Source organism: Carettochelys insculpta, chromosome 4, assembly GCF_033958435.1.
Source record: "Carettochelys insculpta isolate YL-2023 chromosome 4, ASM3395843v1, whole genome shotgun sequence".
Classification (NCBI taxonomy): Eukaryota; Metazoa; Chordata; order Testudines; family Carettochelyidae; genus Carettochelys; species Carettochelys insculpta.
In genome coordinates, this window is record NC_134140.1 from 3,556,754 (window position 1) to 3,570,299 (window position 13,546).

General features: G+C 49.6%; 1 protein-coding gene across 7 annotated transcripts in view; it reads left to right on the forward strand.

Annotated features, from left to right (window-relative positions):
* DYSF (dysferlin) overlaps positions 1-13,546 on the forward strand; it is a 304,879-nt gene that overhangs the window by 183,726 nt on the left and 107,607 nt on the right. For all 7 annotated transcript variants that reach the window (XM_074992197.1, XM_074992191.1, XM_074992196.1 and 4 more), the window contains 4 exons: positions 2,254-2,280; positions 9,551-9,652; positions 11,264-11,425; positions 12,626-12,791. In XM_074992197.1, the coding sequence (XP_074848298.1) occupies positions 2,254-2,280; positions 9,551-9,652; positions 11,264-11,425; positions 12,626-12,791 (457 nt within the window). The remainder of the gene's footprint in view (positions 1-2,253; positions 2,281-9,550; positions 9,653-11,263; positions 11,426-12,625; positions 12,792-13,546) is intronic.

Below are 13,546 nucleotides of genomic sequence, written 5' to 3' on the forward strand. Positions count from 1 at the left end.
TTAAAAAACACTTGAGTGGAAAAAGTTGAAGTTTCAAAGTTGGTTTCGTTTCTGGAGGTTCAAAGCAGAACAATTTGCCATTTTCTGACTTTTTTGGTTATTTTTTTTACAAGTTGAATCTTCATTTATCTCCTCCCCACTTTCTTTCCTTATGGCCTCTCAGTGCAATTAAATACCAAGATGCTGAGGATTTAATTTCCCCTACATTGTTAGGGTTCCCCCTGCCCCATTTTCTTATTTTGCTATTCTAAAATTTTTAAAATTGTCTCCACTTGTTGAAAAGTTACAGAGCAGCAAAAGGGGAAAAACAAAACAAAAAATACCCCCAAAGCTAAATGAACCTGTAAAGCTTCAGAACTTCCCCAACTTTGACAGCTAGAGGAATAGCAGAAAGATGGAATTTTGTTTTTCCTTTTGTAACTTCGTAACATTTGTAAAAGTTACAGAGTGGTGCGAGAGAAGAGAAGCCAATAAATGAAAAAGCAAACACCCTCTTGCCCCAGACAGCTAGTGCTCAGAGATGAAGAGAAGTTAAGTAGGGTGCTACCAAATTCTGGGTTCTTTTTGATCAATTTCACAGCCAGAAAGTTTTAAAAATTGGTCAGTGTCACATTTGCAGAGGTTTACATCTGAAATTTAATGGTGGTGTAACATGGGGTGTAACCCTCCCAGCTGGGATGCTCCTAGCAGCAGGGGAAGATCAGACCCGTGTTCTCAAGCTGTCTCGGGCTTCTGGAACCGTTGAGGCTGATGCTGGCAAGAGGAGGCATTTGGAGGTGGGTCTGATTTTCCCCTGAGGGTGACGTGCCCAGCAGGGAATTGTAGCTTGTAGCTAGGAACCTCCCAGCTGGGGTGCTCCCATCATCAAGAGGGAGATCAGATTTCCCAGGGAAGGTCTTGTTTCAGGGTCTGTGACACCTGTTCCCTGGCTGTGAAACAGAGAGGGCTCTCAAATAGGGGGAAAAGTGGTATAATGGACAACTAGAAAAAAACTAAGTAAAATTTTTGAAATGTGAAGATTTTCCTGCTCAATGAACAAATGATCTATTTCAAGGGAGGGGAAAGTTTCTGGTTATGAAATAAGGCAAGTTTTCCTTGGCCCAAGATTCAAAGGAAAGTGTTTTTGGCCAGCTCTATGACAAACAGAAGAAATATATGCGAATGACAGCAGTGTACTGCATGCATGGGGTCACCTCTGTCTTCAGCTCTGAGACACGTCTGAGGTCCTCCTGCCCCTTCTAGGAATCCCACAGCCCCGTTGGCCCTGTGCAACGGGGCAGCTTGCCAAGAGCTGGAGGTCTGGGGACTCTCTACCTGAAGGCGGAGGATTGAGCTGGGGTGGGCTCTAGTGGGTCAGTAGATAAGGACTCAGTAAATAGGACTCCAGGAGGAGAATGTGTTCATTAGGTGTGAAATTGGAAGCTGGACACCACAGAGACTTGATGGTCAGGCACCTACTTTGGTTGGCCTCCTTTTGTGGGCCCTGTAGGAAAGCCACATGGCCTCTCTTGTGGCTAACAACACTCCTGCCTAGGGCTGGTTTAATAATGGAAATAATTCACACAATCCTCAGCATGCAAACGGAAGTCCCTAAACCTAACACAAAGGGTCCCATTGTGCCCTGGTGCTTCTACCACAAACGGGGAGTCCTACCTCGGTCCGGATCCACTCCACCCCAAGTGGCCAGTCCCAGCCTTTTCTGGCTGGAGTGCTAGCCCTGACTGCCTCTCCTGGGCAACCAGAGCCTCGGCCATCCTGCTGCTTTTTATAAGCCAAACTAAACAGGGGTCCTTTGTAATCAGGGTTGGCTGCCTCAGGCCCCACAGCCCTTAATGCGCACCCATCCTGTTACCGGTGTTCCCTGTAAGCTGAGGGCTTGGGCAGCCACCCAGGAGCGGTTCAGGTGCCATCCAGCTGGTTAGCAGAGAGCCCAGAGCCGTCACAGCCAGCAGTGTATGTTCGTATCGGTGGTGCACAGCCCTGCATGCTTTGGTACACAGAGCAAAAATTATTCCACCCAATTAGAGGCAACCCTGCCTGTTACACATGCATTATGCTGGGCGGCTTACTGTCAGAGCGACTGGCTCTCACGTACAGCATTGCCTGTCTTGGCCTGAGCCAGAGCATCAGCACGGGGGCTTATTTCCAAATGGCTGCTGGATGTCTCTCGTGATGCAGCGTGTGTGCACGTTAGATCAGCGTGTACAGAGTGTGTGCGTATCTTTTAATGTCCTTTCTCTCTTCCTATTCCAGAGCGAGCCGTCCGCCAGTCTGGATGAGGTGAGCTTACCGGGGCGTGCAGCGTTGTTTGTCTATTGCCCATATATTTAGTTATGACATTAAACAAAATTCTACCCCATGTGGGTGATTGTTTCCATGGGTGACTGCAATGAATATCGAGAGCTTTTTGTTTGGATGAGTCTCTGGCGGAAAGGCAGGTTTGTGGCTTTTGTGCCTGATGTGGGGTGTGTGTCTAGCAGCCAGGCAAGGAGGGGGATATGCACCCCCATACAGAGCGCTGGCATGACAGAGGACCTCAAAACTTAAGCAGGTTCTAAATGATTCTTGGGTTCTGGGCTGGGCTGCTGCCTTGAGCAGAGGGCCTGGAACTAGGGATGTTGCTGCACCCGCTGGCTTGAAGCAGTTTCTGTTATGGTTTACTGCCTTGTTCGATGGCTCTCACCGCCACCATGATACAAATTGTTCCAGCTCCCCTGCTCCTGGCGTGAAGTCTCACCTTAAGGAGCTGCTGACAATGCCAGTGGCAGCGAGAAACCAGTCCCAGCCGTGATGTTTAGAGCCACATCCCTAAGGTGTAGACTGTCAGGGGCCACTGGGCTGCCATAGACTTGCTGCAGCAATTAAAGGCTGGACACAAAGGCTGGTCCCAGCTCTGGACTGTCCCAAAATGTGAGTGCACGTGGGACTGGTGTTTGGTTCTGGCCCATAATACAGACAGGGCTGGGAGGCTGGGCCTGGATCAGAGCTTCCCCCCAAGTGTGGGTGATCTAAAGGTCTGGTTTGGGCCCTTTTCTAGTTGCATGTCTCAGTTCAGAGCCCCAGTTCTGTCAGACAGGGTTCATGTTCTGGAGCTGGTACTCCTGGTTACACCACACTAGGGTGGTGCATTTAGGATAGAATTGGAGACACTCATCCCCTAGGACTGGAAGGGACCTTGGGAGGTCATCTAGTCCAGTCCCCTGCCCTCTTGGCAGGGCCAAGCACCATCCCTGGCAACTATTTGCACCATTCCCTAAATAGCCTCCTCAAGGGTTGAGCTCACAACCCTGAGTTTAGCAGGCCAATGCTCAAACTACTGAGCTGTCCCTCATACTCTGCCCTGATGCAGACTTACGTCCCTCTGCTGGACTAGAGGGATGAAATAGTGCCCGTGTCCACCTCCTGGCTCTTGATCCCCTTTCTCAACAGCCGGGGCAAAGAGCTGGGTGGGGTGTGGAGCTTCTCTCCTCCCCACTGTGAAGGCCAGCTGGGGGAGCCATGTTTGGAAACAGAGCTTTCCTCTTGTGAGAAGCTTTGTGTTTTCACCCCAAAGCCAGGACAATCAGCCAAACAGCTGGGACAGAAAGTCCCCCAGGTTCCATGGGTTCTCTGCCTGCTCAGCCACCTGGCATGTGGGCAGCTAGTCCCCTGGGAGCCAGCCAGACTGGTATCTCAGGGAGGTGGAACCCTGGTTCCTCGGGGAGACCAGCAAGCAGTCTGCCTGCAGGGTGGGAAGCCTGGGGAATTGGGAAGTCGGCCACTGGAGAGGCCTGTCCCCTCACCAAGTGGCCTGAGCTTGTATTAGAAAGAAGGTGAAAGCCTGAAGACTGCAAACTGGAGAGTGGAGACAAAAGGGAAGAACTTCAGGGTCCTCCGTATACCCTTGTCTGTGTGGAGGGAAATCTGTTGTTCCTCTCTGTCAGGGAGCACATTTGCAATGGAGAATCACATGATCAGGTCACCTGGCCATGTCCTTTTGGGGGGCATTCTGCCACTGGCAGACTTCCAGACAACATGCCCACAGCTAAATTCCTGAGAGGCGGATTGGAGTCTGATGCTCTAATTGACTAGAAATCCTGCCAGCCCGCCTACTGTGGTTTCCCAGAACGTAACATTTCTAATACAAGCACAGGACCAATCTTATAACTTCACATACAGACATGATACAGACATATAAGCAGCATAAACAGATGCGGTGAATCACCAGCTTTCATGAGACACCTCAGTTGGCCCACTTGGCACAAGATTTGGTGCAAACCTGGGACAGCGACTGCAGGAAACTCTTTCATATCCGGCAGCCCTGAGACTGGGAAGTTGCTGGATATTCAAATATTCTGGACAATAGAGAGGCATACCTAGCAATGCGTAACACTAAATCAAAACAAGATCAGCTATTAAGAAACAAACAAAAATGTATACCGAGTACTTTATTTACCAACAACAGCAGTACTGTACACCGTAAACTTTGGCTGTATTTGCTGTATTTATTTGTATTTACTTTCACTATACGGTACTTATGGACAACGTAATTAAAATGTACTTGTGGTTAAAATGTCGATTATCTGGGAGTTCTGGGTGATTCTGGCCGGATATGAAAGCGTTTACTATATAATAATGGTTCTCATGTTCATTGTAAAATCCAATAATGTCACAACCAGCTTTGTTTTCACTCTGGCCCTTTCCCTCAGTGCCAAATGCCCTTGGGCTCGGGGCTTTGTCTCTGGAGGAGAGGGGCGTATGCTCCTGCTTTGCAGGTGCTGCACTGAACTCTGCCAGGGAAATGTAACTGTCTCTTTGCTTTTTCTCCACCATGGCCATTTCTGGGACTGGCGCTCTGCAGCTGGGCATACCTGCCTTCTTCTCCAAGGGGCTCCTGCAATGGGTACTGCTCAGTCTCTAGCCCTCAACCCTCCTTGCTCATGTCTGGGGAGCGAGCAAACCCCAACAGAGCTTCCCTGCATGGAAACTGGCTCCTTCCCCACTTGAGAGACTTGTCTGGCCCTGCCCTGACCAGCCATGGGAAACCCCCATGTCTGTGCTGAATTCTCCACCACACTTTCCTGAAGGTTTCTCAACCACCTAACGAATATAAACGGCCCCCCCAACGCTGTAGGAGATCTGGTCCCATGGTAGTCACAATATAAACAGCCCCCCCAATGCTGTAGGAGATCTGGTCCCATGGTAGTCACAATATAAACGGCCACCAGGGTAGTCACAATATAAACAGCCACCCCAATGCTGTCGAAGATCCGGTCCCACGGTCATCATCATGTTTCTGAGTCACTGTGCAGGAGCCACATGGGTGTAACCTGGCATTACTCCACTGGAATCGTGAGTCAGATCACCAGCCACTGTAAATCGGGGTTGCGCCATCAAAATCAATGCGCCGGATACCAACTCGATGTAAATTGTTATTGTTCACCAGGAGTCCCTGGGGCCAGATCCCCAAACAGTGTAAATTGTCAGAGCTCCATTGTTGTCAATGGGCCAGTTGGTGTAAATCAGCCATAGCTTTGCTAGAGTCAGTGGACCAGATCCCTAGGTGGTCTAAATAGAGAAATAACTTGACTCAGTTGTACACCATTGGAGATTTGATGGAAGGGAGGTCAATTGCATTGTCTCTACCAGGCCTGATCTACAGCTGCTTCCGAAGTATTCCCCTGCGGCAGAATTTGCTGTTTGTTCCAATGAGAAAGTCAAGTCCCTGCAATCTCCTTAAAATTGCCCCAGTCTGCCAGCAAACTCTGCCTTGGTGCATTTCGCGCTGGTTTCTTCCGATGGATTGGAGAGAGGGGAAGCTCTGTTGGTAATTGCTCGTGCCTCACCCACAGTTCTGTCCCTCTTTCACCACATCTTGACTCATGACCTGTTTGCTGATCTTTTGTCTCCACCTTCTGCCAACAGAGGTTAAAGATCAAAAGGCTTGTAGAGTCAGCAGATCTTTCCAGACGTGTGCCTCTATCATATAGAATCTGGCTGAGGCCTCGGAGCATCCCTGCAAACTGATACATCCAGTGTCAGATGGGAAAAACAGTCTCACCAGATGGCATTATTAGCTTTATAGGCACTTGGCTACCACCAGTCACCTACTGAAATTTCAGGCTCCGCACTTCCGAACTCCATCACTTCCACTTTGCCAGGGCTCAGATGCTTATTCTTTACTTTCTGGCCTTGCTCCCTTCCCCTCATTTTGCTCTCAGATGTTGAGTTCCAAATTTGAAAACTCAATGAACTCACCTAAAGTTGCTGATGAGTGTCTTTGAGTCCAGGTAGCTGCCTTGCTTTTGGGCTCCCGGCTTTACTCTCAGATAAGCAGGCAGCATGTCTCCTCTTAGTTTCACTCTTCTAGTGTTGTTAGCTTACCTTTCTTTCTGTTCTGAGGTGGGCCCTGGCACATTCTTCCACTTATGGCTTATTTTTTCATCTCGAATTCAGTGAATTAGTAGGAGCCCTGTCAGCAGATCTAGGGAAGTGATTATTCCCCTTTATTCACTGCTGGGGAGACCACATCTGGAGTACTGCATTCAGTTCCAGATCCCCAATTGCGGAAAGGATGTGGACCTATTGGAGAGAGACCAACAGAGAGCAACCAAAATGATTAGGGGGCTGGAGCACATGACCTATGAGGACAGGCTGAGGGATTTGTGCTTATTCAGTCTATGGAAGAGAAGAGTGAGGGGGGATTTCATAGCAGCCTTCAACTATCTGAAAGGGGTTCCAAAGAGGCTGGAGAGAGGCTGTTCCCAATGGTGATAGATGATGGAATGAGGAACAATAGTCTCAAATTACAGTGGAGGAGGTGTAGGTTGGATGTTAGGCAAAACTATTTCACCAGGAGGGTGGTGAAGCACTGGAATGCTTTACCTAGAGAGGTGATGGAATCTCCATCCCTAGAGGTTTTTAAGTCCTGGTTTGACAAAGCCCCAGCTGGGAGGATTTAGTTGGGATTGGTTCTGTTTTTAGCAGGGGGTTCAATGACCTCCTGAAGTCTCTTCCAACCCTATGATTCTATGCAAGGCACCTGGACTCCCATGCTCCATTCCTAGCTCTGTCATTCAGTCTGGACAAGTCACTTATGATCAGAATTTCAGAGGCACTGTTGAGTTAAATGGGCATGGCACTAGATGGGCAAACCTCTAATCATTCCGCATCTCAGCTTTACCTGGACAACTGGATTCTCATTCTAGTGCTTTTTTAAAGGGAGAGAGGATTAAAACATGATGAGGAAAGGGTCTGCTTCAGCAAAGTCCTTCCAGAGATGCTTATTTTCAAGCATATGCTCAAATCCATCTGCATTCAGCAAAGCATGAACACGTCTTTAAATGCAGTTGAAATTGAAGCAACTTAAGCATCTGCTTAAAATTAAGCCTGTGCTTATGGGCTTTGGTAAACAAGAGTGAACTTAAGCATGTGCTTAATATTCAGAATGTACTTTGGTGATTTGCTGAACTGAGGAGCACATGTGTTACTGGGCTGACTCAGAGTGACTGTTCGTGACTTGTTAGTAGCCCTTCCACTGGTGACAGCTGATGGAGGTTCCCTGGAAATGGTGGACCAGTGCCAGGTGCCAGGTGAGAAGTCTCTGGTTCTGTCCCCACTGACGATCATGGGTGCATGACACCTTCTGTACCTGGAGAACACTCATGAAGAAATCTTGGGAGCCTAAAGTCAGTTACCTAATTAAATGCCTAAATTTCCAGGGTGCTGAGCTCCCATTCTAAAGCTGAGGGCACTCAGTGCCTCTCAGGAGCAGGCCTTGGTCTTTGCCAGTGAAATGATCATGTGTCTCTAGGCTGTAAGCTCTGTATGTGCAGTGTGGCACTGAAAGCCCCAGGCATTCCAGGATGGAGCGAAGGTAGGGGTTATATTTACTGTCTGCCCTGTGATAAAAGCCTGATGATCCCACCAAAAGCTGGAATGGAAGGAGAAAAGTCATCAGCTAATGAGGTGCTTTGAATTGGCAGCCACCAGTAGCTGCCAGGGCAAATCACAGCTCAATATATGGTTTTTCTGAGATGCCACCAGGAAAAATATCTTTCTAGGGCTTTAAATACAAACATGCAAACTTGACCTGGTCCCCTGCTTGAAATATGAATATCTGCTTAATTTAATGCAACAATACTCAAACCTGGAAAAAATGACGGCCTTTTAAAGGAGTGCCAACTGCCCTGGGCTGAGGGATGCCTTTTTAGCAGGCTTGCTTGCACTCTTACTTTAGTGACTCTGACCTTGGAGATGAAGGTCGAGGGGAACCAGAGTTCCGTCAATGAAGGTAAAAGCAGAGCAGGGCTGCAGAGACTGGCGCTCTGTTCCCTAGATCTCTGAGCAGCGAGGACTTTAACCTCTCCCTTGACCCTTCGATAGATTTTCGTCATGAAACAAAACCTTGCTCTCCGCCTTCTGCACAAACTCTTAGTTGTGGATTGTATTGTGCCCTTCGGTGCATCAGTGTCCAGGCGATATTCACAACTGGGCTCTTGGGTATGCCTGGCCCACCAAACTCCCTCTTGGATGAAATGTAAAACTGGACTTAATGACCTCCTGAGGTCTCTTCTAACCCTATAATTCTGTGATACTTGGGTGTGGCCTCTAACGCTCTGCTTTAGTCACCCTGCAAACAATCAGACTCCACCTACCATTGGCTGCCCCCTGCGGCAGTTCCAGTGGCCACCTTCATCTTCATTTCCTGTGGTAGACCATTGGGCAGTGAGGCTGACACAGAGGAGAAGCTGTTTTCTCCCATAGAAGTGACGGCATTTTAGCCCCTTAAACCGGTGTTTCTCAACTAGGGGAACATGTACCCTTGGGGGCACCGAGGTCTTCCCAGGAGTACATCAACTCATCTAGAGATCTCCCTAGTTTTACAACAAGCTAGATAAAAACACCAGTAAAATCAGTCCAATCTTAAAAGTTCATTAAGAGAATAACTTGTTTCTACTGCTTCATATGTCTTATGCTGAAATGTCTGTACAATATGTCTGTTCCACTTCATTTATTTGGTAATAAGATGGTAGAAAGTCAGCAAGTTTTCAGGACTAGACTTCAGTGATATTTGTGCATGCTTTTTGTCAGTGAGTAGTTTTTAAGTGAGCTGCAACTTGGTGGTATGCAAAGCAAATCTGACTCCCGAAAAGTGTACCATAATCTGGAAAGGTTGAATCACGTGTTTCAAGACCTCAGATTAACCACATTTCTCAACTGGTGGGAACACATACCCATAGGGGTACATGAGCAAAGTCTGGGGGTACTTTTTTTTTTAAAAGAAAGGGTTACTTCATGGAAAAGGTTGAGAAACACCACCTTAAAAGGCCCGGGAAACAAAAACAATGTGTAACAATGGGCTGTTGTTGGCTCCAGACCCTGGAGAAATGGGAGAGAAGAGATTTGCATGTGACACTTATCCCCATCAGCCCTTCTCTCTAATTAGGAAGTAGCAAACTCTGAAATCTGTTCTCTGCATGGTGAGTGTGGGAGGGACGTTCAGCGGCAGGGGATCTGTGTCCTGTAACAGTGCAAGCTGATGATCTTTTCAACTTACCGCCCCCTCCAGTCTGCAGATTCAGACCTGCCCTACCCTCCGCCCCAGCGGGAGACCAACATTTACATGGTTCCGCAAGGGATCAAACCAGTGCTGCAGCGCACGGCCATTGAGGTGAGTGGCTCGATGTGGGGAAGGAAATGAAGGTGAGGCTGTAACCCACACACCTAGGGGTGCAGGTCACTGTGCCATGCAGTGGCAGTTAAGAGCACTTACAGAGAGACAGGCTGAGTATTGCCAAAAAACAGCCTTAGCTAAGCATGAGTCAGTTTTTAGCTCCAGATGTAGAGGCTCCTGCACTAAGCTCCAGAGGTCCCAGGTTCAACTCTGCCTGGGGACAGTTACAAGACTATCCTAGCTAGCAGTAGCAAATGTTAGGATTGAATCTAAATTGGCCAAGTGGGCATCACAGATCTCTAGCACTCAGCTGCATTACACAGGAGGGCCACAGAAACTCTGCATGCGCTAAATAAATTCTGCCCATTTTAATGAGGGTTAAAGTCACCTGAATTGGTTTATACTCTCAGTGCAGTGAGCTTCCTGTGTCTTCGGGGGGTGGTCCCTCTGCACAGTATTGTCTCTTTCCACGCTTATGTAAATGAAAATGATGTCAGCATCATGATGCGATGCTCATGACTCGGCTGTAAGTACAAAGCAGTGGTACCCAACCTGGGGTCCGTGAAAAAAAATAAAAGATAAATAAAAATGATCATAGAAAATAAGCTTTAAGTAAATGAGAAAGTGACAATTATTATTCTAAAATTAAATTTCTTCCATTGATGTTGTTATTTGCTGTTCGAAACTCTATGTTGTGGTTTCCTTGCTCATATAGTGAGTGGCTAGAATTGGCTTTGATGGGGGTCTGCGAACAGTTTGGGGGGACGATGGAGGGCCCACAAACAGTTTGGGAGTGGAGATTGGGGGTCCACACTAGAGAAAAGGTTGGGAACCTCCGGTCTGTTACATTGAAGCAGGTCACGGGCGTTATGAAAGGCTCCAGTGAGCCATGTATGGCCCATGGGCTGTAAGCAGACGCTCTGCCAGGAGGCAAAGGGGGCAGTTGCCCCAGGGCCTGGTATGCTCCAGGCAGGCTTGAGGGCTGGGGGCAGGATCCATGGCGATGTGCTCTGGGAGCTGCTGGGGGTCAGCTGCCATCAGCCCCACCCTTTCAGCCCAAGGCCACACCCCTTCCTGGTACGCGGAGCCAGGCCCATCCGCACCTTGCCCAGGGGCCCGTCAAGTCCCCCTCTTAAGCTATTGTAACAGGAAGGCTGCCGGTGAAGAGTGGATCTCCTGGAGCAGGTGCCTGGTCTTAAACAGAGAAACTCCTGCAACTTTCCTTCCCCACCCCCAAGTACCACCTCAACTGACCCTTGGGCTTCCCTTTTATCATGTAATTCCCAGCAGGACCTGCTTCAGCTTGGCCACATGATCCATTTGGGAGAATGAGGAGTCCCAGAGTGCCTGGCCTCAGAGGGGCTTAAAACCTTTGATAGGACAAACTGGCCCTTGGCCACAACTATCCTTAAAGGAGACAGTTTGTCTTGTGTGCTGGGCAACGCTTCCCCTCAGCTGGAGAGAGAGAAGTGGATTTCCTTGCACAGCTACGTCAGTGTGAGAAATACAGTGTAGACGAGGTCTAGGTTCTTACCTGGCATCAGACACCCTCACGCTCCCTCGCCCTGGTGTCGTTCCTCATCTCCTCTTGTCTCTCTCCCCCATCAGATCTTGGCTTGGGGGCTGAGGAACCTGAAGAGCTATCAGCTGGCCAGTGTCACCTCCCCCAGCCTCCAGGTGGAGTGCGGGGGCCAGACAGTCCAGTCCTGCGTCATCAAGAATGTCAAGAAGAACCCCAACTTCGATGTCTCCGTGCTCTTCATGGACGTGGTGAGGGCGGCCTCCTCACACGGGGGGCTGCGGCTGTCCCTCCAGTCCTGTCCCTCTCTTTTAGGTTAACCAGGGTGTCTGCTCTCCAGGCTGCCCACTTTTTAGTGCCGAACCTCTGAGCCGCTCCCAGGGGCCACCCTCTTCCCAGGGGAAACTGCAGCACGTTAAGCCAAGATAGGGGTGGCCCCTTTCTCTGTTGCTTTGGCTCACGCATGCTCCTCGGGAGTTTGGGGGGGTTACTGTCGTTTACCAGCAAGAGGATCTGATGACCTACCCCCGAGATTGAGATTCTGAATTGCAGCCCTGCAGGGTGATCCCATTCCTCCAAGTCAATCAGCCTGGAAGCAGCTGGAATGGCTTTTGCTCTATGCAAGAGACCCTGGATCCTAACTGTGCTCCACAGGCCTTTACTCCAGAAAGTGCCCACTGACCACAGCGCACAGGGGTTAGTGTGCAGCGACATGGGGCTGTGAGTTCTGGAAAGAATCAGACCCCCTCCGAGGTAGCCAGGTTCCTGGTTCCAGCAGAAATCCAGGGGAGACTGGTGCTTGGAAACCTGTGAGGATCAGGGCCCAGGCCCACGGGGAAGTGCCGTGACATGCGTTTTCTAAACTATCGGAGCCCTCTCCCCCCGCCCGCTAAAATCAGGAGGAGCTTAGTGCTTGAGTTGAAAGAGAGCAGCACGGGGTCTGTTCCTGGTGGGGGTGAGAGCTCTCCATGTCTCGCAGGGGGTGCTCTGAACCCTGCTGAATTGGACCTTTTCTGAGCGACTGAAAGTCTTGCTAGCCTGGTTTCCCAGGGTGAGCTGATTGCCCGTTTGCAGAGAGACACGATGGGTAATGCTTTGCCCTCATACGCCCCCCCACCTTTGGTGGGGTTGCGCAGGGTGTAATTAAAGGTCACCCAGTGGCTCAGAGGGGCGTCAATAGCCTCTATCCGGCTCAACACCGTTAACTCGTGTGCCTAACGAGCACAGTCTGACCAGCCACATTGCCGCTTACCTGCCGCGCACATTAGCAGAACCAACCTGCCCTGCTGGGACTGTGGGTGGGGCTTGGATTTGTGGGAGGAGCTTGAGGAGAGCTTACTGCAGCCTGGCTTTAGCTCCAGTCTGCCTGTGGGTTTATTTCACGTGTTTCTGCCAGACGGAGGGAAGCTGCCGTTTGCCCCGGCTCTCAACGTGTCCTTTCCTCACTGCAGCGCCTACCCAAGGAAGCGCTCTACTGCCCGCCTGTCGTCCTCAAAGTCATTGACAACAGGCAGTTTGGCCGAAAGCCTGTGGTGGGCCAGTGCACCATCCAGTCCCTTGAGGAGTTCTATTGCGACCCGTACAGAGAGGAGACCAACGCTCCTGAGGAACAGCCAGGTACTGGAGGGGAATTCTCCTCCCTTTTCTGCTTCAGCTGCCAGAGGAGGCAGGAGACGCTCTGGTTGAGCGCCCAGAGCAGGACGCTGAGGCTGGACCTCTGTGAATCTGCATGCAGAGCTTTAGTCAAGTGCAGGGCTGACTGCCCCTGAAGGTCAGAGCAGGAGGGTCTCATCAGGAGCTGCTCAGGAGAAGACAGCTTATCCAAGGCCTGATAGAGCCGGGGGAAGGGCAGTGACTTATCCTGATCAGTCCACTGAGAAGAGGCCTTTCTGTGCCTCGGTTCCTCACGTGCAATAGGGATGATAGGATTTCCCTTCCGCACAGGCCAGGATGGAAGATAAACACACGGAAGACTGAGGGACGCTCAGGTGAGGAGGTCAGATGAGCACCTCTGGTGGCTCCATTGTGTGCAGTGGACAAGTTGCTGATTTACATTTAAGCTAAGGACAATAATGGGTATGAACACATCAATTGCCAGACTGGATCAGACGCCAGAGTCCATCTCATCTGGTTTCCTGTCTCTGACAGTGGCCAAGCCCAGCTGTTTCAGAAGAAGATGTAAGAAACCCGAGTGGATAATTATGGAACTACCAACCTCTAGGGAAAGTTTTTTTTCCCGACTCCTACTAGTAAAAAGTAGATTTAAGATCTAGAGCACGAGGGTTTCTCTCTCTATTAGTTGTGCTGATGTAACTGTGGATGTGCTCATTATTCCTGCAACAATGTCAAGTTCTGGTTCTGATTCTTGCTCA